This window comes from Gopherus flavomarginatus, chromosome 9 (assembly GCF_025201925.1).
Source record: "Gopherus flavomarginatus isolate rGopFla2 chromosome 9, rGopFla2.mat.asm, whole genome shotgun sequence".
Taxonomy (NCBI): domain Eukaryota; kingdom Metazoa; phylum Chordata; order Testudines; family Testudinidae; genus Gopherus; species Gopherus flavomarginatus.
This window is the reverse complement of record NC_066625.1, coordinates 49,368,890-49,396,575: the sequence shown is the minus strand read 5'-3', so window position 1 is coordinate 49,396,575 and position 27,686 is coordinate 49,368,890. Positions and strand designations below refer to the sequence as shown.

Below are 27,686 nucleotides of genomic sequence, written 5' to 3'. Positions count from 1 at the left end.
TTCAAAAATGCTTACAAATTTGAAAATCCCATTCTGCGTATGCACCATTCTGTGCTTTGCATTAGGTCAAAATCTATCAATACTTGTATGTGCTAGAGTTAGTCTGGAGTGCTGTACGATTCAATGCAGGTTCATTTCAATCTTTATTATTAATATGAATATGTGAATGCTCATTTGATTACACCATGAAGTGAACACACATCTATGGATGAAAAGTCCTACATAAGAGCTTGGTACTATAGTATTTCTTACTGTGTACTAGTTTCAGTATTTACTTCTAAGTGGCCCTCTGGATATAAACAGATTAGTGTGCATGTATGTAGTAAAAGTTTTTAGTATTTATTCCAGTGTGTGATTACAAAGTGTTTTTAACAATAACTTGTGCAAAGTGTAAATCATTTCAACTTCATAGGTTGAGATTTTAAATACTCAAAAGGAAACTCATAGTCCTCAAGCAGTCATAAGTGTGCTGCCTTATACACATGAAGGCTTTAGGGCTGTCAAACAATTATTAAAAAAAAAAGGCAATTGTGAGATTTTTTTAAAGTTGCAATTGCAGTTTTAATTGCACTGTTAAACAATAATAGAATACCGACTTAAATGTATTATACATATTTTGGATGCTTTTCTACATTTTCAAATATATTGATTTCAGTTACAACACAGAATACCAGGTATACAGTGGTCATTTCATATTTTTGATTATAAATATTTGCTCAAGTTATTTAGTTAATTTGTTTTGCAATAATTGCTTGAGTTAACTGGGATTGACAGTCCTAAAGTCTTGTTTGTGTAAGTGTTTCCAGTAATGCATAATTTAATGTTGTTATTTACAATGCACCAGTCCTAAACTCAGCATATACAACATAATTATAAAACCCAGAATCATGCAGATTGGATCAGTAAATATAACTGAAAGTGCTCCCGAACTCCCCTAAAACAATTGAAATGATTAACTTAGTGAGATTTTATTTGCTTTTGCCGCTGTCCAGAAGACAATGTATTTTGCTGATCTTGCAGCTTTAACTTGTTGCCTTTCTGTATATGACTGTATCAGCAATATATCATTAAAGTTTAAGCTGATGGTCATTAACATTCAGTTGAAATCCAAATAACATTTGGGCATACCTGGTGCTGGTCAGTAGTGCAGCGAGTGCTGTCTGGAGCTTTTGAAAGCAGTTTATAGGAAACATGCAAATCTGACATGAATAGAAATTAGCAAAATTGTTTACTGTACATCTTGGACTCTTCAAGAAAGCCTTAGAAAATTCAGGTACACTCCTCAAATCAGTCTTGTTTGAACTGTACAACTTTCATTTGTGCTTCTGTATTAAGAATCTGAAATGAAAGTTGTAAGGTTCAAAGTGTTTGTATTGTGTTGTTGTAGTGCTGCACAAGTAGGAAACAAGTAAGTGTTCCCGGACTGTGGATCCTGATACATGTTTGTGTAACTGCAAGCATATGGGAAAGCAACCACATTCTTACACTGTCTCTTTAGTTGTTGACTGTGTAAATAAATGAGTTTTCTACTACAATGAATGTTTCTGCATTTCTCTTCTTTCCATAGGCGTCTGATCACAGATTCAAAGGTTAAATTAAAGTACCAGCATTTAATAACTAATAGTTTTGTAGAGGTGAGTTTTTTTATTTGAAATTATTTAATGAAAGAAATCATTCTGTTTTAATCTTTTTATTCTTCTACACAGAAACAGTGAGATCCCTTTGTTACCTAGCTTTGATTATTTCCATTTGTAGTGGTGTGTTGAACACATTTTTGATTGCATTGTGGCTCAGTGGTTGGTGTTGCGGGATGGGGGCTTGCTTCTGTTTAAGTCTAAAGGCTTATTGTTAACACCCTTTTGTTTTAATTAGGTGGGTTCTCTTGTGCTAGGGGACAATGTAGATTTCTAAATTGTGAGAGGATGTATGCATGTGAGAGCTAGTTGTCAACATTTTTCCTTTTGCTATGTTAAAGCTTTCTTAAAATGAGCAAGCATTTGTCATTGAAGGCGGAGTTTGCATTGACTCTTATGGCAATATGCTCCAAGTCAGCAGAAAACGAAGAGCTTTCCAAGTTTAATGGCTATAGACTTCTGTACAGGAGATGATCTAATTGTTTGTAACAAGGTAGCGCTCGTGCAGCAAGTGTTTATAAGCCATTTAGCCTATGTGCAATTATGGGGAAAATATTTAACACAGTATACCAGGAAAACACATGACCCAGAAAGATATGTACTGGGTGAGAGGGAGACACAGTGGAACATTACTTAGAAATTTAGAAAATTACTGTCACAGTAGATGGGCAAAATGCAGTAGGTGTTACATAAGTCCTGAGAGGGATTTAATGGTCCTTGTCTTTCCAATGTGGTAATCACTGTATTTGGGTAAGCTTTTTTCAGCCTCAAAACCAGGACACACCTAGCATTAAAGTGTAAAGGGTACCCCAAGTGCCAGTCTTTAAGACATGATGATGTATAACTGCTTTGAATGAAATGTCAGTGTTCTGTTAACTACTGGCTCCATAACTGACAAATGAATAAACCTAGATACAGAAACGAAGATTTAAAAGATGCAAGTTGAGAAATTTTCATTGTATTAACTCCTTCACTGCATCTGTGTTGCAAATATTCAGGTATACTGTAAGTAGCCTGTTCAGTAATCAGAAATAGCTTGGGAAAGTTAAAGTTGCAGTCAAACAATAAACTTCTTGACTCTTGTTTAAATCGATCTTCTTGACATTGCACTAATGCAGCATTGGGGATGCACGGTTGTTACAATCCACAAAGGTTTATAATGGTTAGAAGAAGTCCTAGAAGTCCATTGGTGGCTGCAGTAAAAATGCAAACAAAGCAGTGGGATGTGTTACCAGAGGGATTGAGAATGTGTATGGCTTGTAAAGGTGAGTTCCTGGACATGGCTGTAGGTAGACAGTGTTTCATTAAAAGGGTGTCACTGCAGCACAGAGGTTGGGAGATGGGCCAAACTGCTCTACGTTAGTTGAACCAATACTTCCCCAAAGGAAAGCTTAAACATTTTACACTTTCTTCATGAAGAAAGTATCTTCCAGGTAGCCTAGTAGATGCGTTCAGAATACAGGAAATAAAAGTGGGACAGCAGTAACTGTTCACACTACTGCTTGTTCAGAAAAAAGGTTCAACAGTGAAGTAATTGACTGATTTATTCAGTCACTTGTTCTGTGGGGATAGTGTGAACATGTAGAATAAGCAGACGTGAGGCCACTGCGGATAGGAATTTAAGACAGGAAGGATATGTCTACATTGCAGCTAGACACCCATGGCTGGCCCATGCCCATGCCAGCTGGCTTGGGTTCAGGCTGCAGCCCAAGCCTGGAAGTCTACACTACAGTTAAACAGCCCTGCAGCTCAAGCCCGTGTGCTCAAGTCAGGTGGGATCAGCCAGCTGCGGCTTTTTTATTGCAGCGTAAACATACCTGAAGACTCTTAAGGTTAAAGGATACTGGGACAATGGGTTACAAGGGGGAAGGAAGATTTGTTAGGTTGAGTGTCCTTTTCCTGGTAGTTCTTCGTGCCATGTTTTCTCATTTTATTTTCTAGTGTAATCGACTGTTAAAATGGTGTCCTGCCCCAGACTGCCACCATGTTGTTAAAGTTCAGTATCCTGATGCTAAACCTGTTCGCTGCAAATGTGGACGTCAGTTTTGGTAAGAACACTCCTCTGAATTAATTCAGAGCTTCCAGGACCATTCAAAAGTTAAGAGTTAAGTACTATATAAATATCTTGTTGAGAAATTGTTTTAAGTGCCAGAGGTGTCAATATGAGCAGGGAGAGCTTAGTAACCATTTGGAAGAAGGGGAGAGGTTTTAAAAGCAAGGATTAGTTTTGTGGTTCATCTTTCTTTTGCTTCAGTTGAAAATGTTCTTGCCCATCTTTCTAATTGGAAAATAAAAATGTCTTTTCAAGTGAAAATGTCTAGCAGCTGACAAGGAGAAATCTCTCTCTCAGAGAAATTTCTGGTGCAATTCCAAATCTCTTGGCTTCTCTCCCTCAATTGATTCACTTAATGAAGGGAACAGGAGTCATGTTCAGCAAACTGAAGATGCTTAAGTCAGTTCCCTCATTAACCAAATCATTCTGAGAAATCATTCTGAGAGCACTTGGTGATGGGCATATATGAAATTAAAAGCTGAAGCTGGGAAATGTATTGATAAATGCCTGGAATTTCATTTTAGAAATGGCAAAATTAACATGTTGACAGTGTAGGGTCATCTTGTGGATAAAATCTAGGACTGAGAATCAAGTTAGTACCATTACTCACTCAGTGGCCTTTGAAAATTCAGTCATCCTCTCTCTACATTGGTATCCCATCTAAAGTGAAGGTAGTTCATGTTCACAGGCAGGTTAAGGCTGAATTAATCAGTTTGTCAAGTGGGAAAGTGCCTCATGTGAGGCGCCTACAGCAAGGAATTATTATTTATATTGTGCATAAAGTGCTTTTTAAAGGGGCTTTCAACCCTAATTACATCTTTCCACATTCAATGGGAGAATCAACAGCTGTAACCAAAACCCAACAAACAAGTTTTTAAATGCTCTTGAAATGAGCTGGGAAAGAACTGCCTGAGACCTGAGTTACATGGAAATCTGCAAACTGTTAGGGCAGTTAACCTCATTCAAACAGATGATGTTATTCAGTAGAGGAAACACTTTTGGGGAAAAAAGTTTTAAAACCGACATGGAAACTCCCTATAAACTAAGGGGTCCTTTTTTATACCCCTCTAGCCATTTGAAGGGCCGTGCATAGATGAAGTTTTCTGTTCAACATTATACTTTTTATTAAGAGCCCAGATGTCTGTTTTATTTTACAAAACAGCCTTTTACTTCTGGATGGAAAACTAATCCATTTCAGATCTAATGTTAGTAGCCGGGCCCCTTTGGGAAAACTCTAAAGTGTTTCATGCACCCATCAGGAGGCATGGGATTCTAGTTTAACTGATTATCAGAGGGATAGCCGGGTTAGTCTGTATCCAGAGTAACAACAAGGAGTCCGGTGGCACCTTAAAGTCTAACAGATTTATTTGGGGATAAGCTTTCATGGGTAAAAAACCCCCACTTCTTCAGATGCATGGAGTCCATGCATCTGAAGAAGTGGGGTTTTTTTAACCCACGAAAGCTTATGCCCAAATAAATCTGCTAGACTTTAAGGGTACGTCTACACTACAGGATTATTCCGATTTTACATAAACCAGTTTTGTAAAACAGATTGTATAAAATTGAGTACACACAGCCACACAAAGCACAATAATTCGATGGTGTGCGTCCATGTACCGAGGCTAGCATCGATTTATGGAGCGTTGCACTGTGAGTAGCTATCCCATAGTTCCCGCAGTCGCCCCCGCCCATTGGAATTCTGGGTTGAGATCCCAATGCATGATGGTGCAAAAACAGTGTCGTGGGTGATTCTGGTTAAATGTCGTCACTCATTCCTTCCTCCATGAAAGCAACAGCAGACAATCATTTCACGCCCTTTTTCCCTGGATTGCCCTGGCAGATGCCATAGCATGGCAACCATGGAGCCCATTTTGCCTTTTGTCACTGTCACCGTATGTGTACTGGATGCTGCTGACAGAGGCGATACTGCAGCGCTACACAGCAGCATTCATTTGCCTTTGCAAGATAGCAGAGACGGTTACCAGTCGTTCTGTACCGTCCGCTGTGCCATTCTAAATTGGCGATGAGATGATGGTTATCACTCGTTCTGTACCGTCTGCTGATGTCATGGGTGCTCCTGGCTGATCTTTGCTGAAGTCGGCCGGGGGCGCAAAGACAAAAATGGGAATGACCCCCCAGGCCATTCCCTCTTTTATGGCGTATCTAAAAATAGTCAGTCCTGCCAAGAATATGGGGCAAGTGTACTAGAGAATCAGTGTATCAGAGAACCAGAGAGCACAGTCGCTCTGTGTCAGATCCCACAGAAATGATGAGCTGCATGCCATTCTAGGGGGTGTCCTTGCAACAACCCCACCCGTTGCTTCTCTCTTCCCCCAACCCTTCTGGGCTACCGTTGCAGGGTCCCCCATTTGTGTATGAAGTAATAAAGAATGCAGAAATAAGAAACACTGACTTTTTAGTGAGATAAAATGAGGGGGAGGCAGCCTCCTGCTGCTATGATAGTCCAGGCAGTACAGAATCTTTTCTTTAGACATGAAAGGGGGCGGGGGGGCTGATGGAGTTCAGGCCCCAGTTGCTATGATGAGGACGGTTACCAGCCGTTCTGTACCATCTGCCGGGAATAACCGGGAGTCATTCCTATTTTACCCAGGCGCCCCTGGCCGACCTCACCTGAGGCCAGCCAGGAGCTCTCACGGGCTGATGATGAGGACGGCTACCAGGCCTACTGCACTGTACCGTCTGCCACCGGGGAAGGGAGGGAAGAGGATGCTGCTGTTCATTGCCCCAGCACCTTGTCTACCAACAGCATGCAGTAGACATACAGTGACATTGAAAAAAGTCAATAAACGATTTTTTCCCTTTTCTTTCACGGGGGTGGGGTTGTAAATTGACGAGATATACCCTGAACCATCCCGGACAATGTGTTTGACCCTACAGGCATTGGGAGCTCAGCCAAGAATGCAAATGCTTTTCGGAGACTGCGAGGACTGTGGGATAGCTGGAGTCCTCAGTCCCCCCCCTCCCTTCCTCCATGAGCGTCCATTTGATTCTTTGGCTTTCCTTTACACTTGTCACACAGCACTGTGCTGTGCTGTGGACTCTGTATCATGGCCTGGAGATTTTTTTCAAATGCTTTGGCATTTCGTCTTCTGTAACGGAGCTCTGATAGAACAGATTTGTCTTCCTATACAGCGATCTGATCCAGTATCTCCCGTACGATCCATGCTGGAGCTCTTTTTGGATTTGGGACTGCATCGCCACCCGTGCTGATCAGAGCTCCACGCTGGGCAAACAGGAAATGCAATTCAAAAGTTTGCAGGGCTTTTTCTGTCTACCTGGCCAGTGCATCCGAGTTCAGATTGCTTTCCAGAGCGGTCACAGTGGTGCACTGTGGGATACCGCCCGGAGGCCAATACCGTCTGTTTGCGGCCACACTAACCCTAATCTGATATGGTAATACCGATTTCAGCGCTACTCCTCTCGTTGGGGAGGAGTACAGAAACTGGTTTAAAGAGCCCTTTATATCAATATAAAGGGCTTCTTGTGTGGATGGGTGCAGCATTAAATCAGTTTAACTCTGCTAAAATCGGTATAAACGCGTAGTGTAGACCAGGCCTGAGGTGCCACTGGACTCCTCCTTGTTTTAGTTTAACTGAAATACACTTACAGTAATTGCCTTCAGCAAGATCTGGTGCCCAGATCCTTTCAGTGGAGTAATCCAAGAGACAAAAACTACTGTAAAAGTAAGTTTAATGGAGTTATGATTTAATTATAAGCATAGTGTGATAGCTAAACTTCTGTGAATTAATTCTCTTTTTCACGTACAGCTTTAACTGCGGTGAAAATTGGCATGATCCTGTTAAGTGTAAGGTGAGCATGTCCAGCTTCTTCGCTGAACCCACAGCTTTGCAGAATTAAAGGGCTAAAGTTAAACTGCTTGTAGGACCCCCGGCAAAGTAGCATGGTACTGTGGGTGTTTAGTGTCTAGGTACGAGCCCATAGCTGCCTTACAATAACCACTCTCACCCATGAGCTTAGTTTGGGCGGGTGTAAGCAGGGTGTTGCCTTCAAACTGCAAGCCTCGTGCACATGCAGAATTTGTTCACCCACGTTTGGCCCCATTGGCCTGACTGGAGATGAGAAGTCTGACTACGCCTATTCTCACACCAAGGAGCACTGTAGGCTTCTGCCTCTTTATGTGAAGGAAGTGACAAGCAGCACCTGAAGTCTGTTAGTGGTCTTTCGGGTCACAGCTCGGCGTTGCCTTTGTGAAAAGAGTGTTTTAGATTCAGTTGTTGTGGGATAATGTTACATCAGTAGAGATGGGTGACCTCAGGAATAAACGCTTCACTCTACAAGGAGTATTCCTATTCTCACAACACTCCTGTGAGTGCTTTAATACCTTAGTAACCTCATAGATTGCTTTTGGTTTTAATATTTAATCTCAGTGGTCCTGATTTCAGCAAGATCTGTGGAAAAGATTATTATTTTAATACAGTAGCACCCAGAGGCCATAATAAAGATTTTGTGGGACCCCCTTGAGTTAGGCGCTGTGCAAACACACAGGAAGACTTGTTCCATGTCCTAAAGACAATTCAACCTAAGTTCTGAAGTGGAAGAATGAGCGCAGTTAGCTACCATTGGGGCAGTAAAGGAGGGCAGGGGGTTGTAGCTCAGTTTATCAGCATTTCCATGAGAGGTTCAATCAGTTCCTGATCTACAAGGTATAAGAAATCCCATTTTCTTCTTCAGTGATTTAAATCATTGACTTAGCACTGTTCCTCTAGAAATGTAGGGAAGTAGATGAAAGTAAAGGTTGTGTAGGCTTTTCAAGTAGCCCCAATGTGCATCTGAAATGCAACACTTGCAGCAGCTTTAATACAAAAAACAATTTACAGGAGGGAATAATATGTAATTCTCTCATGACATAAAACTAGCTAGGACATTGTAGGAATCTTATCCTGTGGAGGCTTTGCATCTTTGAGTTTATGCAGAGAAATGTTTGAACGCTGCTAGTCAATGGAATGTAGCGCATGAAGATCCCCAGAGACCCAACATAGCAAATTGGGGTAATACACATTATCATTAGAGAAGAAAAGCAACCCTGTTGTACAGCCTGCCAGAATATCACAGCTAATGTGAAGGAGGGAAAAAATAGCATTAGTACTCTTTCCTTGCTTTTCTTAGCTGGTAGACTAGCAAAGGGAAACTGAGATTTGTTAGTTTAGTCTGTGTGCTTCTACTAACTGGGCCATGTTGGTATTTGGGGCAGAGCCTGCACAGAAGCAAGTTACTTCCAGGGCTTACCTTCCAAAAACTTGTTGTTCTTCTGGACTCACGAGTAAGACAGTCCCTAGAAGATGGCATTCTGGTATATCTGTGGTCCTATAATACTCTTTTCTAGGGTTTATCTAGTGATTCTGGCAGACAAATTTTCTGCCACAAAAGGAATTGTCAAGTTAAAGCTCACTCACTCCACCCTGCTTGGCAAACAGTGTCATTCAGGTGTACCTTTGCCCCTCTCCTTTTATGTTAAATGCTTAGTGTTAGCTTATTGTAATGTCTGTGCTAGAAAGATTTAAACTGTATAAAGTCTATGGATTCTATTTTTTCACTTTCTGAACAGTGGTTAAAGAAGTGGATTAAGAAGTGTGATGATGACAGTGAAACTTCCAATTGGATTGCAGCAAACACAAAGGTTGGTTTCAATTTCCTTCATAAACATACTACACAGAAGCGCTGATGGAAGCCAGAACAGCAGCTTAAACCTTTGGCATTAGGAGTATGCTCCACCCCAGCACAGTGTTGTTGTCAGCGTCAAACGCTGATGACACCAGTAAGATAAAATGATCATCCTAGGTGCAAGCAGAAGTGCATCTGCTAATGGATGGATAAGATTCTTCATATTATAGCCGAGGGACTGGCATTTGGTTATTTGCTTTTGTACTAAAGAGTTAATTGGAAATCCAAAGCATGATGAAGCTATTGCTTTTAGGGCTTCTGTCCAGCACTGATTGTCCTTCAGCAAATTTGTGCTTCGTTCTGTTGTAAGTGTGGGAGATGTTTATGCCCCCCGTGGCTTGGTTAGGCTGGGTTAATTTACATCTGCCTTTAAAAATCCCTTTGGTTTGGCTTTTCAGGGGTTGTTTATTTCTGTTGGGCAGGATTCCAGATGGAGACTGGCAAACCAGCTGTTAATATTTTATTATGCAAATATATTGGTTCCAGCCAGCCCATCTTTACATAAAACTTCAGCGGTATGTTTTTGTGTGCTTTGTGAGAAATAAAAACAAGGGTTGGCATGGTAGCAAGGAGGCAAAATATGTAACTATCATGTGGGGAATGTAGTTCAGGAGCAAACCTGGGCCTTTGCCTGTGAAGACAAGAGGCTGCGTGTGTGAGAGATTTTGCTGGGAATGGCAAGGGATTAGGAAATGGCCGCTCTGTTTTCTTATTAGTTTTGCAGTGTAATCTGGTAACAGCATTGTTTGCTGTAGACAGCTGCTCCTGGTCGGGGGCGTGCATTGCTTATTTTCTGTTTAAGTTGGATCAGATACATTTAGTGGGATCAGAACTACCCACTGTACTGAGATGTTTGGTTGAAGTGCTGCTTCCATTGCAAGACTCTGTTCATTTTCTGTCTTTCTCAAATTCTGAAACTTGCTATGCTTGTGCTCTGCTTCTAGGCAAACTTCTGGGAATTTCTCAGTAACACACTTTTTTTTTTTAAGCTTCTGTGGAAAATACAATGATTTCCTAATGCGTTCTGAAGCAATGGTTTTCAGCCTTTCCAGGCTACTGCACCCCTTTCAGGATCTAATTTGTGTACCCCAAGTTTCATCTCACTTAAAAACTACTTGCTTACAAAATCAGACATAAATACAGAAGTGTCACAGCACACGATTGACAAATTGTTTCCTTCCTCATTTTTACCATATAATTATAAAGTAAATCAATTGGAATATAAATATTGTACATACATTTCAGTGTATAGTATCTAGAGCAGTATAAAACAAGTTACTGTCTGTATAAAATTTTAGTTTGTACTGACTTCATTAGTGCTTTTTATGTAACCTGTTGTAAAACTGTCTAGATGAGTTGATGTACCCCTGGAAGACCTCTGTGTACCCCCATGGGTACATGTAACCCTGCTTGCGAACTACTGTTCTGAAACATACTTACAACAGCAGACACCACTTTGTTCAAACTTTGCTTGCTCCTTAGAGCTCACTAAAGCCAAGCTTGAAGGAAATTGGTTCCGTAGCTTTGATAGAATCATCAAAAATATATATTGTTTTCCTCTAGGATTTTTTGCTTAACCTGAATCTGAAAAATTAGGGGGATGCAAGCATAGTAGACTTAGATGCACACTTAGGATGACCAGATAGCAAGTGTGAAAAATTGGGATACCTTTTCTGGGAGGTGGGGAATATAGTTGCCTATGTAATACAAAGCCCCTGATATCAGGATGTCTGGTCAGACACAATAGACTTTGCTACTCAGTACTGTTAATTTAAAGTAGCGTTAAGGATTGGTAGTACCATGAAGTGCTTTTGTAAATACTTTGTCTCTCTTCTAATCTTGAAAGATGGAGGTGATCTTCCTTAGCGCGCTTAAAAATGTTTAAAATGGGAATTTTAACTTTACCCGGATCTGAAATCTGTTGCATGGGAGCCATACCTAGTAGTGGTGCTGAGAGCTGGAGCACAGTGGTGTGTCAAGATCCAGGATCTACCTGGAGGGGCAGGAAGCCTCTTTAGGAACAAACATCCGTAGAGGGTGAGGGAAAAGGAAGTTGGGGGCTCGCCATGCTAGTATGAACCCTGCTAATCTGTCAGCTCCTGAAGTTCTGAGCTAGCAACAGTAGAGATGTGTCCTAGAACATCCCTGATTTTTTAAGTTACTCTTTATAATATAAGTGTACAAGACACATCTAGAGCAAGAAAATACTTTGATAGCCAAGACTGTGCAGTAGCAACAAAAACCAGTGTATGGTAATTACATCAGACATCTGAGCAGACCCACTGCCATGGAGTCTTATGGTATGTGTAGCAATTGGTTTAACTACAGGACAATGTCACAATTATTATTCTCATAGAAGTGACTGGATTGAATTGAGGAAAGCTGGCATGAAATGTTATCTACCCCCACTAATGAACTCTCTGCCTGCTAGTGGGCAGTGAAGACATGGACGATTGTAATTTTACTCTAATGATTAAGTACTAGCAATGATGACCGGAACACACTCAGGTTGAGCCTTGTCTGGTGATTATTGGTATGCCTCAGGAGAACCAGAGCAGCACAACATTCTGGCAGGTCTGCAGGCTTGCCAGCAACCTTCCCCACTCTCCCTTCCTCATTCCTTCCCCCCCCCACCCCCACCCCCCAGGCTGAGTTGCCCACTGGCTGCAGTCCAAATTCCCAAAGAAACCTGAGCGCACATCTGACTGTGGCAAATGTTTACCACCAGTCAAAAAGGAACTAAATATTTGTATTCTAAAAAATCCTTTCCTGCTCAAGCACAAGAGAAAGAAACAGCTATACATAATGATTCCAAAGGGCTTTTAGGCCCAGAATAATTCTGCAATTTATAAACTGAGGTACTTCTTAAAGCAAAGGGCCTTGAAAGGAACTGAAATAATCCAATTTTGAAACTCCCTCTTGGGTGAAATAGTCTCTCTTCATCAATGTCTTATGAAAAATCTAGCTTTAATGTTGAGTTTCATTTACATTGCTTTATTTTCGGCCAAAGATATTGCTGCTGCTTTTAGCCTCCAAAAAATTGCTGTCCTTATAAGAGATGGCCTCATTGGCGCAGAAACGTATGGCAGTATTCATTCTTTATGGCCTCCTCTCTGTGCGGGAAAACTCCCCAAATTTTACCAAGACCAAGGCGTAATTTGGGAAGATACCTGGTCTGTGTTCTGTATATTCAAATTCATGGTGGTCTTGTTGCAAATACACTAGGATAACATGGAATACATTTTGTTCAAGCTTGTCTTATAACAAAGGAGTACCATGAGGCTTTAAGGAAAGTAATGGTAAGGGGAAACCAAACAACTGCTCTGTGAGAGACCACAAATGAAACCTAGCTTAAATGTGGTTTGCATTCGGGAATTACTGTGCATTCTTCTCTATGATTTAATTGATTGGATTTAAAGTGAAAATTGTTGTTAAATTATGTTTAATGTTGGAGTTGGCCTGGAGGCTTCTAGCAGGAGTTAGCAAAACTTTATTCTTTGGCACATTGGAGCTTTGTCAGATCACCTAACAGATGGCTGAAAGTACCACTTAGCCTTGTCTACATGTTAAACCAGTGAAGCTTTCCCTAAATCAGTTTAAAATTACACCAATTAAACCAGTGCAACTTCAAGTCATTAAGGCCTTAAATTCTCTCTCTCCTTTTTTGGGGAAGCCAGGAAATTGAAGAGGCTTTTTGTATTCCTTGCTCTGTTTTCAATTTCTATCAGATTCCAACCTTATAGTATCTGAGGATATGTTCATCTAACCTTTTAGACATGGTTTTGGGCATGAAGACAACTTCTGCAGAACAAATGGATACAATGCTGCATGGCCTGAAAGACTCCCGCACGACCCTCCAAACTCTGGGTCTCTGTGTTCCGGCTCTGGCTAAACCTAAGTTCAAGCTGCCACAGCCTCCCACTCAGGCCACCCACCCAAAATATGAGACTGCTTATAAGAAGTCACGGGACTATAAGAGGCACCTGCAGAGGCAGTCTCGCCCTGCCCCCCCAGCCTGGGTCTTCCAAGGGCAAGGAGGCGGGGAAAAGACGGGTTTGACGGGACACCCGGGGACGTCCTGCCAGTTCTCATAAGGGATTCACCCCCAATAAAGCTTCCCTGCTCCAATCGGTTGTGTGCTTTCCTCCCGGAATGGTCATGGCTGACCTTGGACTGATGGGTCCTCAACACCATCTCCTGGGGCTACGCCCTCCAGTTTACTTCCTCACAGCCTAACTACCCCCTCCCCCTGTCCCTCCTGGGGACCTCTTGCACGAGGCCCTGCTTGAGCAGGAGGTGGGGTGGCTCCTGGACCTAGGAGTGGTGGAAGAGGTACCCAGGGAATTCAAAGGCAATGGGTAGTACTCCTGCTATTTCCTTATTCCGAAGGCCAAAGAGGGGCTCAGGACCATCTTAGACCTGTGCCGCCTAAACCAGTATGTGGTGAAGCTCAAGTTCTGCATGGTGTCCCTGGCCTCTATCATCCCCTCCCTGGATCCCATGGACTTGTATGCCACCCTCGATCTGCAGGACGTGTACTTCTACATTCATATATTTGAGGGGTACAGACACTTCCTCCATTTCACGGTCCTTCCGTTTGGCCTGTCCACTGCCCCCAGGGTATTCACAAAATGTATGTCGCCCACCTAAGGCTCCGGGGGGTCCAGATCTTCCCCTATCTGGACGACTAGTTGGTTAAGGGCAGCTCCTGTCCATGTGCACCACTTTGGGCCTGTTGGTAAACGCCAAGTCCACGTTAGTCCTGGTTCAACGCATAGAGTTTATCAGGGCAGTCCTGGATGCTTCATTGGCCAGAGCCTCCCTCCCACCGGACAGGTACGAGACCCTGAAGGGGCTTATCAACACGGTCACAAGGTTTCCGGTGACAACAGCCAGAGTGTGCCTCCAGCTCATTGGTCATATGTCGGCATGCACGAATGAGGTCCATCACGCCAGACTCAGGATGAGGCTGCTCCAGCTCTGGTTGGCCTCCGAGTTCTCCCAGGCCAGAAACGGGATGGACAAAGTCCTCATGGTACCCGAACCAGTGATCACCTCCCAACTGTGGTGGTCCTCCCCGAGAAACATGCTCTAAGGGGTCTGTTCAGGGGCAGGGCTCTGTTGCTGGAGCTGGTGTCCATCCCAGGTCTGATGGGTTGGGGGCCCATGTGGGGAATGTTCAGACCCAAGGTCTGTGGTCAGCTCGGGATCTGATTGAACACATAAACGTCAAGGAGCTCAGGGCAGTATGGCTGGCGTGCATGACCTTCTGCTCGCACCTGGAGGGCTGGGTGGTCAGGGCCCTCATGGACTCATAGACTTTTTAAGGTCAGAAGAGACCATTATGATCATCTAGTCTGACCTCCTGCACAATGCAGGCCACAGAATCTCACCCACCCACTCCTGTAATTAACCTCTAGCCTATGTCTGAGTTATTGAAGTCCTTAAATCGTGGTTTAAAGACCTCAAGGTGCAGAGAATCCGCCAGCAAGTGACCTGTGCCCCACGCTGCAGAGGAAGGCGAAAAACCTCCAGGGCCTCTGCCAATCTGCCCTGGAGGAAAATTCCTTTCCAACCCCAAATATGGCGATCAGTTAAACACTGAGCATGTGGGCAAGACTCACCAGCCAGCACCCAGGAAAGAATTTTCTGTAGTAACTCAGATCCCATCCCATCTAACATCCCATCGGGCATATTTACCTACTAATAATCAAAGATGAATTAATTGCCAAAATTAGGCTATCCCATCATACTATCCCCCTCATAAACTTATCAAGCTTAGTCTTGAAGCCAGATATGTCTTTTGCCCCCACGACTCCTCTTGGAAGGCTGTTCCAGAACTTCATTCCTCTAATGGTTAGAAACCTTCGTCTAATTTCAAGTCTAAACTTCCTAGTGTCCAGTTTATATCCATTTGTTCTTGTGTCCACATTGGTACTAAGCTTAAATAATTTCTCTCCCTCCCTGATATTTATCCCTCTGATATATTTATAAAGAGCAATCATATCTCCCCTGAGCCTTCTTTTGGTTAGGCTAAACAAGCCAAGCTCTTTCAGTCTTCTTTCATAAGACAACACAGCCTCTATGTCCTACATCAACAGGCAAGGCAAGGCCTGATCCTCTGCCGTGAAGCCCTCAGGCTGTGTATAGCCCATGACATCTCCCTACAGGCCTTCCGTCCGCCGGGCGCCCAGATCGCGTGGGCAGATCGCTTGAGAGGGACATCTCCTCTCAGCACGAGTGGTCTCTCCACCCAGAGGTGGTGCACAGGCTTTTCCAAGTGTGGGAGACTCCCCAGATGGACCTGTTCATGAGTTGGCAGAACCGTTGCTGTCCCCGGTTCTGCTCGGGGCTAGGGGGGGCTCTATCTCTGATGTCTTCCTCCTGTCCTGGTCAGGCCAGTTTCTCTGCGCCTTGCTCCCATTCCTGCTTATCGGCAAGGTCCTGGAAAAGTTAAAGACGGACAAGGTCCAGGTCCTTCTGATTTGCCCCGGCATGGTCCACACAGCATTGGTAGGGGACCTGCATGGGCCTGGCAGTCACCCTGCCATGGCCATTGCCATCCCACCTGGACCTGCTCTCCCAGACCAGGGCTGCCGCCTCCACCCCAACCTAGCAGCACTCCACCTCAGGGTGTGGCTGCTCAATAGGGAGGAAAAGACACGCTCTGAAAGGGTTCAGCGTGTCCTCCTAGAAAGCAGGAGGCCCTCCACACGCCGAGCCTACTTGGCAAAGTGGTCTTGGTTTTCCAGATGTGTGGACAAGTGGGGCATTTCCCTGGGGGCAGTCCCAATCCATCTTATCCTGGATTACCTCCTTCACCGTAGAGCCCACGGCCTGGCGCCCTCGTTAGTCAAGGTGCACCGGATGGCCATATTGGCCTTCCATCCGCCGGTGTAGGGCCACACTGTATTCTCCCATGCTATGACTGGCTGATTCCTTAAGGGTTTGGATCGTCTCTTCCCGCATGTTAGGCCCCCAGTCCTGCAGTGGGACCTAAGCTTGGTGTTGGCCCGTCTTACGAGGCCCCCATTTGAGCCACTAGCCATGTGCTCCTGGTCACACCTCTCGTGGAAGGTGGCCTTCCTGGTTGCGATCACATCGGCTAGGCGGGTCTCGGAGCTCAGGGCCCTGACCTCTGAGTCCCCATACACGGTGCTTCTTAAGGATAAGGTTCAGCTCCGCCCACATCCCTCGTTCCTCCCAAAGATGGTCTCTGCCTATTACATGGGTCAGGACATCTTTCTGCCTCTCCTCTGCCCCAAGCTCCATGCATCTAGTGAGGAGCGCGACCTCCACACGCTGGCTTTCTACCTGGAGCGGACTAAGCCATTCAGAAAGTCCACACAACTGTTTGTTTGCCTCGGCCGAGCACGTGAAAGGTTGGCTGTCTCTCCACTCGGCGGTTCTCCAACTTGTGCATCCATACCTGTTGTTATGTCCTGGCGGGAATCCCTGTGCCACCAATTGTGAAGGCACACTCAACTCAGGCGCAGGCCTCGTCGGCTGCCTTTTTGGCCCACATCCCCATTCAGGACATTTGTAGGGCTTCCATGTGGTCTTCAGTTCACAGATCACACGTTCACCTCACACTATGCGATCGTCTCCCAGACGAGGGTGGAGGGATAGCTCAGTGGTTTGAGCATTGGCCTGCTAAACCCAAGGTTGTGAGTTCAGTCCTTGAGGGGGCCATTTAGGGAACTGAGGTAAAAATCTGTCTGGAGATTGGTCCTGCTTTGAGCAGGAAGTTGGATTAGATGAGGTCCCTTCCATCCCTAATATTCTCTGATTCCATGACGAACTCCTACCCACCTCCAACAGATATAGCTTGGAATCACCTATTGTGGAATACACGTGAGCAATCACTCGAAGAAAAGACAGTTACTGTTTCCATAACTGGTGTTCTTCGAGATGTGTTGCTCATGTCTATTCCACATCCCACTCTTCTTCCCCTCTGTTGGAGTTGTCTGGCAAGAAGAAACTGAGGGTGGGGGGAGCTCGCAGCACTCCTTGTACTGCGCCATGGAGGCGCCACTCCATGGGTTGCTAAGGCATTCCCCTACTGGTACTGCTAGGGGAAAAACTCCCATCACTGGTTCACGTGGCGAGCACGCACACCTGTTGTGGAATAGACATGAGCAACACATCTTGAAGAACACCAGGAAAAGGAACTGTCTTATAATACACTCACTTAGGGTTACTTCGTGCATCACAGCAGGGTAGATAATCTAGCTGGAATAATCCACTGATCTGATTTCCTGACCAAATGTTATTGCTTGGCCATAGTTCTTTATGTTCAAATCTTCCTTCCCTTAGTCCTCTCCCCCTTTCCCCTTCCCCTCTGCTTCTTAATCCATAAATGATCTCTCCTATGCATTTTTAGTGACTTGAATAGTTACTGCTATTGGTTTTTCTGCTACTGTTCAGCATTTCTTCTAATTGGGGAACTCGTTCATAGACATGCTGATCTTGCTGTTTATTTCACCTTCCTTGGGCCTTGAAGGAGTATAGAGATTTCAGTGATGTGATGAATCAGGTAGCACAGTGGTTATAGTTAGGGTCTTTGTACCTGTTTGCATTGTGGCAATTTAGGATTCCCAGTCATGGGCCCAGGGCCACATTTGGCCATACACTGCACAAACACATGAGAAAAAGATGGTCCCTGCCCCAAAGAGCTTAGTCTCCTGAGATACTTTTTAGGTGAATTTTAATGCTTGTAATTGAAGAAGTCAGAGGTACTAGTTAAGGATAATATTAAACAAGCAAGTGATCTGGAAGTTGCACCACACAGTTCCCAGATGCACCTCATTCCTGAACTGTCATCCTGTTTCAGTTCTAAATGGATCATAAACAGGGACTGCCACCCCTACTGATTTGTAATTCCTTGTCCTCTTTTTCTGTTCTCCCACCACCCCCATAAGAACACAATACAAAAAATCATCTGAAACCAAATATATATTCAAAGGGAATTTTTCATAATTGCACCAGACACCCACTTCCACTCCAGAGCAGCATACCTTGGGACCAATGTTTGGTTAATTGTTGGACCAGTAACATAAAATGTTTTTTAATTTAGCAGCATAATAAAAACAGATATGTTGTTCATAAGTCTCAGCAAAATTATGCAGAAATTGTGGCTTAGTTGTCTTGAGTCTTTCCATGCAAGTGTGAAAGGTATCCATGTGGTAAATCATTTCTGACTCCCTTGCATTTAAACGAAGATGACAGGAGAGAGAGAATGAAATCTCATTAGAAAGAAATGACATTAAAATCCCCATTGTAAGCTAAAATGTTGGATACCCTCCTGGAATGGAGACCTGTCTGAATCTCTGTGGCTCATAGAACTGGAATAAGAAGCCCATACGGGTGGATACTTCCCAGCAATATGACCAGCTGGTGGATAGCCTGGCAGGCTATCCAAGTTCTTGTGCATAACAATTCATACTGAGACTCCCATGTGCCCTTCTCAGCTTTATTCTTCTAGATCACTTTTGCTTAGTGATGTAAATTTTCTTTGCTCTCTGTGGATAGGATGGTTCCATTTCTGGTTAGAAACCTGAATTTTGGCCATTTTTATTCACAGAGAAGCTGTAGGAGCTATAGGAGCACCAAAATCCCTTTGCTGCTCAGCCAGTGAAGATACTGGGGCCCTTATTGAAGATGGATTGGAAGGATGCAGTGACACAGTTCCAGCTTCTCTTACAGTAGCAGTTATCAACTTCCAGAGGGGGTTCTAGTATCACCAGTTACCACCCAGTTTCTCTCTGATCATCTCAAAAATGGTTAGAAGGTGGTGAAGCATTTTTGTTTGTGCATAGAGTACTCAGTTTTCCTTAATCCTGGTCAATTTAGTTCTGGGCTTGAATGTAGCCCTGGTTTCCTTGGCTGGTTGGGTTTCTGGTGATGGAAGAAAGCAAAGCATCTGATTCTCCTGCGTCTATCAGCTGTCTTTTCAACTATTGGCCATGAAGTGTTACTACTTAGTTGGAGACCCTGGCATGGATACAGCTGCTCTCGGCTGGCTCAGTTTCTTCACTTTCATGTGACCTAGAGTGTTGTGTTCAGCTGCACTGTTTGCTCTCGTGAGGTCCCACAAGGTTCTATATTGTCATGCACCCTATTTATGTGAATGTGGAGATAGTGAAGAACTGAGATTTCTTATGAATGGTTTGGCTCGATTTCTGTTTTGTTAGACTTAGCTAGTGCATTTGATTGGCTTGTCCAGCATCCTGCTAGGATCAAGGTTTTGATTAGGGTAAGTTGGCAGTGATTCAACCTGGAAGAGTTGAGTTGTGCTATAGGGGAACCAGCTATAGGGAACCAGCTGGAAGAAATAGCAGGGTTGATATTTGCTTCCTTTGTTATAGGAAATCTGTTCTCTTATTACTGTTTTGCAAACTTGGTGTCCTCCTGGATCTCCAACTATTTCCAGGTGGCCAGGTACCAACAGTGGGTAAAGCACCTTTTAATTAACACAAAGGCAGTGATATCTTAGTCAGTGACCTTCTCTCAGCAATCTAGGCCATTGTCATAATTGGATTACTGCATGTGGGGCCACACCTAAAGATGGTGCAGAATGCCACAGACTGTTAGTTGAGGGGTATTTCTTGGAGAGAATCATAGAAAAATAGTATATCAGGGTTGGAAGGGACCTCAAGAGGTCATCTAGTCCATCCCCCTGCTCAAAGCAGGACCAACCCCAACTAAATCATCCCAGCCCAGGGCTTTGTCAAGCCTGACCTTAAAAATCCCTAAGGAAGGAGATTCCACCACTTCCCTTGGTAACCCATTCCAGTGCTTCACCACCCTCCTAGTGAAAAAGTTTTTCCTAATATCCAACCTAAACCTCCCCCACTGCAACTTGAGACCATTGCTCCTTGTTCTGTCATCAGATACTACTGAGAACAATCTAGATCCATCCTTTTTGGAACCCCCTTTCAGGTAGTTGAAAGCAGCTATCAAATCTCCCCTCATTCTTCTCTTCTGCTGACTAAACAATCCCAGTTTCCTCAGCCTTTCCTCCTAATCATGTGTTCCAGCCCCCTAATCATTTTTGTTGCCTTCTGCTGGACTCTTTCCAGTTTTTCCACATCCTTCTTGTAGTGTGGAGCCCAAAACTGGACACACTACCCCAGATGAGGCCTCACCAATGCAGAATAGAGGGGAATGATCACATCCCTCGATCTGCTGGTAATGCCCCTACTTATATAGCCCAAAATGCCATTAGCCTTGGCAACAAGGGCACACTATTGACTCATATCAAGCTTCTTGTCCACTGTAATCCCTAGGTCCTTTTCTGCAGAGTTGCTGCCTAGCCAGTCAGTCCCTAGTCTGTAGCAGTGCATGGGATTCTTCCATCCTAAGTGCAGGACTCTGCACTTGTCCTTGTTGAACCTCATCAGATTTCTTTTTGCCCAATCCTCTAATTTGTCTAGGTCCCTCTGTATCCTATCCCTACCCTCCAGCGTATCTACCACTCCGCACAGTTTAGTGTCCTCTACAAACTTGTTGCGGGTGCAAACTACGCTGCCCTCCAGAACATTAATGAAGATATTGAACAAAACTGGCCCCGGGACCGACCCTTGGGGCACTCCGCTTGATACTGACTGCCAGCTAGACATGGAGCCATTGATCACTACCTGTGGAGCCTGACAATCTAGCCAGCTTTCTATCCACCTTATAGTCCATTCACCCAGCCCATACTTCTTTAACTTGCTGGCAAGAATACTGTGGGAGACCGTATCTAAAGCTTTGCTAAAGTCGAGGAATAACACGTTCACTGTTTTCCCCTCATCCACAGAGCCAGTTACCTCATCCTAGAAGGCAGTTAGGTTAGTCAAGCATGACTTGCCCTTGGTGAATCCATGCTGACTGTTCCTGATCACTTTCCTCTCCTCTAAGTGCTTCAGAATTGATTCCTTGAGGATTTGCTCCATGATTTTTCCAGGGACTGAGGTGAGGCTGACTGGCCTGTAGTTCTCCAGATCCTTCTCCTTCCCTTTTTTAAAGATGGGCACTACAGTAGCCTTTTTCCAGTCATCTGGGACCTCCCCTGATTGCCATGAGTTTTCAAAGATAATGCCAATGGCTCTACAATCACATCTGCTAATTCTTTTAGCACCCTCGGATGTAGCGTATCCGGCCTCATGGACTTGTGCTTGTCCAGATTTTCTAAATAGTCTTGAACCACTTCTTTCTCCACAGAGAGCTGTTCATATCCTCCCCATACTGTGCTGCCGAGTGCAGTAGTCTGGGAGCTGACCTTGTTTGTGAAGACAGAGGCAAAAAAAGCATTGAGTACATTAGCTTTTTTCACATCCTCTGTCACTAGGTTGCCTCCCTCATTCAGTAAGGGGCCCACACTTTCCTTGACCACCTTCTTGTTGCTAACATACCTGAAGGAACCCTTCTTGTTACTTTTAACATCCCTTGCTAGCTGCAACTCCAAGTGTGAGTTGGCCCTCCTGATTTCACTCCTGCATGCCTGAGCAACATTTTTATACTCCTCCCTGGTCATTTGTCCAATCTTCCACTTCTTGTAAGCTTCTTTTTTGTGTTTAAGATCAGCAAGGATTTCACTGTTAAGCCAAGCTGGTTGCCTGACATATTTACTATTCTTTCTACGCATCAGGATGGTTTGTTTCTGCGCCCTCAATAAGGATTCTTTAAAATACAGCCAGCTCTCCTGGACTCCTTTCTCCCTCATGTTATTTTCCTAGGGGATCCTGCCTATCAGTTCCCTGAAGGAGTCCAGGTCTGCTTTTCTGAAGTCCAGGGTCCATATTTTGCTGCTCTCCTTTCTTCCTTGTGTCAGGATCCTGAACTCGACCATCTCATGGTCACTGCCTCCCAAGTTCCCATCCACTTTTGGTTCCCCTACTAATTCTTTCCTGTTTGTGAGCAGCAGGTCAAGAAGAGCTCTGTCCCTAGTTGGTTCCTCCAGCACTTTCACCAGGAAATTGTCCCCTACACTTTCCAAAAACTTCCTGGATTGTCTGTGCCCTGCTGTATTGCTCTCCCAGCAGATATTGGGGTGATTGAAGTCCCCCATGAGAACCAGGGCCTGTGATCTAGTAACTTCTGTTAGTTGCCAGAAGAAAATCTCGTCCACCTCGTCCCTTTGGTCTGGTGGTCTATAGCAGACTCCCATCACAACATCATCCTTGTTGCGCACACTTCTAAACTTAATCCAGAGACTCTCAGGGTTTTCTGCAGTTCCATACAGGAGCTCTGAGCAGTCATACTGCTCTCTTACATACAGTGCAACTCCTCCACCTTTTCTGTCCTGACTGTCCTTCCTGAACAGTTTATATCCATCCATGACAGTACTCCAGTCATGTGATTTATCCTACCAGGTCTCTCTTGTTCTAATCACATCATAATTCTTTGACTATTCCAGGACTTCCAGTTCTCCCTGCTTATCTCCCAGGCTTGTTGCATTTGTGTATAGGCACTTAAGATAACTTGCTGATACATCCTGCTTTCTCAGTATGGGGCAGGAGTCCTCCCTTCATGTGCTTTCCTGCTCGTGCTTCCTCCCAGCATCCCGCTTCCCCACTTACCTCAGGGCTTTGGTCTCCTTACCCCAGTGAACCTAGTTTAAAGCCCTCCTCACTATGCTAGTCACCCTTCTTGTGAAAATGCTCTTCCCTCTCTTTGTTAAGTGGAATCCGTCTCTACCTAGCACTCCTTGGAATACCATCCATGGTCAAATCTAAAGTCCTCTCTGACACCACCTCCGTAGCCTTTCATTTTCCTTGCACAGGGAGGATGGACGAGAATACCACTTGCGCTTCAAACTCCTTTATCCTTCTTTCCAGAGCCATGTAGTCTGCAGTGATCCGCTCAAGGTCATTCTTGGCAGTATCATTGGTGCTCATGTGGAGAAGCAGGAACGGGTAGTGGTTTGAGGGCTTGATGAGTCTCAGCAGTCTGTCCGTCACAGCATGAATCCTAGCTCCTGGCAAGCAGCGCACTTCTTGGTTTTCCCAGTCAGGACGGCAGATAGATGACTCAGTTCCCCTGAGGAGGGAGTTCCTGACCACCCCCACGTGCCTCCTTCTTTTGGGAGCGGTGGTCATGGAACCCCCATCCTTAGGACAGTGCATCTCATGCCTTCCAATTGTCATCTAGTCCATTCTCTGCATTAGTACCTGTGGAGAGAACATGAAAATAGTTGCTCACCTGTATCTGCATTACTGGTACATGGACATTCCTCTTTCTTCTTCTGGAGGTCACATGCTGCCAGATTTCTTCACTGTCCTTCTGTCCCTGTTGCACAGCTTGCTCTGATTCTTCAGAATATCGTGGTCCACCACTAGGGAGCTACGGTAATAAAAATAAAAAATTAAACGAGTGCAGGTCCTGGGGCACTAGCTTTGTAATAGCTTCCTGATGCAACTTAACTCATTGTCTTTAACCTAGAAAGCCTTAGTTGCATTAGGGTCTGGTGGAGATAATTCTCTCTAGGTGTGATACTGTGGAGATCAGAGGCACTTGAGCTAAGTGCTCCCTGTGCAACTGTGAGGGCAGAGAAGAGGCGACCATTTTGGTGAGAATTTGACCTTTGGGTCACATTGCAAGGTTCGCTTGCTCTTCCTGGTTTTTTTTTTTTTTTTTTTTTTCCCCCTGGAAGAAGGGTCACAGGTGGATGATGGGAAAGGCTTGAATTTTAGCCGGTGACTTGCAGAGGAGGCTTGGTTTTGGATACTGATCCTTAGTTGTATTTTAAATGTGGACATGTGCTCAGAGTAGCTGGATATGAGTCAGAGTAGTGGGTGGGCACTCTTTAAAATCTGAATGAAGAACAGTGCAGACTGAAGCAAAAGAAAAGCCATCTACTTTATAGACTGAACCTTTTTCTTTGAGCTCCTTCTGTGCAGGGGATGTGTATAGAAAAGGAATAATTCAAACATCTGAAAGTTTAAACTTAACATTTTAGAGGTCCAGTGGTTATGGCACTAGCCTGGGTCTTGAGCAGTCTGGATTCATTTCCTCCTTTGCCACAGATTTCCTGCGTGACCTTGGGCACTTGCCTTTGACACTCAGTGTCTCAGTTCCCCATTTGTAAAACTGAGGTGGTATTGCTGCTTTACCTCTCAAGGGTGTTGTGAGGATGAATACATTAAAGACTGAGGTGCTTAAATAGTACCGTGATGACAGGGTAGGGGGCAGCCAAGCACCTAGGAAATTGTTTTCCTGATACTTCTGAAGACTTGAGGAGAATAGTTACCTACTCGTTTCTAATGCAACATGGCTAACCTGGGATCAGGGAGCTTAAGGAAGTTTTGATTGGTTGCACGGTGCTCTGAAACAGAGAAATAACATTTCTTCCCTGTTCCCAAGCCAGGAGTTACATTTAGAAATACCCTATTTCTGCCTCAAGACTCCAATCCTCAAATGTAAATGAGCAAAACTGAAGTTCAGATTGTAAAAGTGATTTTGTACAGTGTGTTGAATTGTGTTCCGAAATAAATGAAGTGACTGCTGAATAATACCTGTAAACCAATTTTAAATCTGTTTTAGCCCATTGTAGAGCATCTCTCTACTGCACAGGTATGCCCCAAGAGTGCAAGAAGTAGAAATCATATTCTTGGTATTTTTGCAATTTGGCAAATAAAGTGTAGAGATGTCCCCTTAGCTGGTAATGCTGACTGTACCCCCACACACACTCTCTACTGCTGTAGCCACATAGCAGTTTGCATATGGTTTGAGAGGTCTTGGAAATTTTTTTTCTCTGGGTCTTGCTTCAACTGTTTACCACACAGTAGGCAAGTCAGCAAATATCTTGTGTCTAATGTAGAAATCATTAAATTACCCTAAAGAAATATGTTTGATTTCCTGACAATACCATGTAGGAGGGAAGGTAGCCCATGAATACAATGAAGGATGAAACAGTGTCTTTCTAATGACATGGATGGTTCACGTGGCTGGGGCACTGGCTTTAGGAAAATCTGTTTTGGAAATGGTTGCCACAGGTAGTGCTGCATTCCTGGCACCCTTTTACCTAAAGCCAACTGAAAACTGTTGGCAGGCTCCAGAGGGATTATCACCTAGGCCCTTGCAGTAATGCAAGGCCTTGATTGGGGTGGCACGTGAGGGGAGAGGAGAGTACAACAGGAATGTGGAAAGCGCTACTGGGAAAGTGTGTGTGAGATGAGAATCCTTAATTCCATTCTAGTTTCTTGTAGGCATATTCGGTGAACTAATGGCCTGTTTAGTTGATGGGGTGGGGAGGTTGAACTTTAGAAGGAGGAACTTTTTTGTGTGTCTGAGATGTTTTTTTAGATGAAATGTGATAACAGTTATTGTCACTGATCCAGGACAGCCTCCAGGGCATTTTAAGCTCTGATATTGAGTGTATGTGTTGGAATAGACCAAAAGTTTTGCTGTGAATAAAGCAGGATGCTGCAAAAGAACTTCTGGTGTTCATTACAAGAACTGTCTGCAAAACAAACTGCTGCCTAAATTGGGATGTTGAGACGTTCTGCCCAAACAGAGGAAATATTTGAGTACAGTAGCTCTTTACATATTGGGGACAACTTTAAAAATTAGCAGTTTACATCAACACAGATTGGCTTCTGTACTTGACAGCCAGATATTTAAATACTTCACAATTTTCAGCCAATCCAAAAAGTCTTGCTAGTATAAGTCTATCTTGGCCTATCTCAGCCTTGGTCTTCAAAGTTTAAAAAAAAAAAAAAAAAGTGAATCTCCCAACATGTATGGAGCACATTTAGTCTTACTACAAAATACTCTCCTGTTCTGTGAGCCACTCCATTAGGTGCTGGTAGCAGTAGAGCAGTTGTTGATTTTACTGAGGATCATAAAATTACCTTTTTCCTCTGGAGTACCAGGGCAATATTGGCAAGTCAGCTAACAGGGACTAATCATGTAACCATATGAGTTATTCTTCAAGCTTTTATAGTCCTGCCTCTTCCAGTATTTGAAAGTCTCTTGGGGCCTGATTCAGGAGAGAAGAGAATCATATTGACTTTTCTCCTGCCTATTTCGTTTCTGAGGGCGTGTAATTTTTTACAGCTCTGTTGTAAACTGAGTTGGCTATATTAGGTTCATATTTGTGTTGTGTTCTAGCAAGATCTGAAAGATTAGAGCACATGTCCTGCTTCTAACATTAATAGCAGTGTCTATTCTGTTCACAGGAATGCCCAAAATGCCATGTGACCATAGAAAAAGATGGAGGCTGCAATCACATGGTCTGTCGGAACCAGAACTGTAAAGCAGAGTTCTGCTGGGTATGTCTTGGCCCTTGGGAGCCACATGGATCTGCCTGGTAGGTTTAGTACCTTAAACTGGCGGAAGGACAGGGCAGCTGTATTGCCAACATTCTACATGTTTTAACTTCAGCCCATGAATTCGGTCTTTTGTCTTTTTTCAGGTACAACTGTAATCGCTACAATGAGGATGATGCAAAGGCAGCAAGAGATGCACAGGAGGTGAGTACATAACTCTTGGTGGAGATTGAAAGAACCTCCAGTTTTGAGGAAAAATTTATTTTGAGTTCTGTAAACCTTTAAATACTGTATATTGTCACTTCTTGTTAAAATACACAAATAGTGAATGAAGGTTGACCGTTAACCTCCAGGAACTGAATGAGCCAAAGTCCAAAAGACATTTAAATTTGATCATAACGATGAAATTTTCCTTTTGAGATAAGGTCAATGTACAGTGTCCTCAGAACATTTTAAACTATGTGCTGTTTTTGCCTGCTGGTTTGTTGATTGCAGGCATCACATTCACTGAGATGTTCTTGAAAGGCAGACTTACTGAATTGCAGCTGGGTTAAACATTGTAGTGTGAATATGGATAATGCAATCAGGAGGACTCTCTCAAACGGAGGGATTGCACCCTGTATACTGCAGATTGCAGCAATTCATTTCACCCACTTTGGCTAAGTATTCCTATATAGCTGGTAACTTGCTTATTTTCTGAAACACCCTCTACTACAAATGGCTGTAACATGTACTGAAGTATATTACAAGCCATCATCTTCACATCATATTTATCCTGTGCATGTCATTAGTACCTCAGCTAATCTGCTGGTGAAAAGAAAATTAAGATGCTTTTGATTCATGCCTGTACTATTAATCAGTGATGCATTTCTCCATACTAAATATATTGCACCTCTTTCCCATACTCTGAGATCAGGTTTTTCCTTGATATAATGTAAATATCGGTATTGTGAAACTATTTAATATTTCATCTCTAACTGCTAATCTGAAAATGTAATTTAAAATTTTTTTGGCTGTACAATCAGTCTTGGTCATAAGTATTAT

General features: G+C 43.8%; 1 protein-coding gene across 3 annotated transcripts in view; it reads left to right on the top strand.

The window, feature by feature from the left end:
• The window catches only part of ARIH1 (ariadne RBR E3 ubiquitin protein ligase 1), a 134,967-nt gene that overhangs the window by 93,484 nt on the left and 13,797 nt on the right, over positions 1–27,686 (top strand). For 2 of the 3 annotated variants that reach the window (XM_050968270.1, XM_050968268.1), the window contains 6 exons: positions 1,568–1,634; positions 3,576–3,682; positions 7,476–7,518; positions 9,275–9,346; positions 26,553–26,683; positions 26,789–26,847. In XM_050968270.1, coding sequence (XP_050824227.1) covers positions 1,568–1,634; positions 3,576–3,682; positions 7,476–7,518; positions 9,275–9,346; positions 26,553–26,683; positions 26,789–26,847 — 479 coding nt within the window. The remainder of the gene's footprint in view (positions 1–1,567; positions 1,635–3,575; positions 3,683–7,475; positions 7,519–9,274; positions 9,347–26,552; positions 26,684–26,788; positions 26,848–27,686) is intronic. The other variant, XM_050968269.1, reaches the window with a different exon arrangement.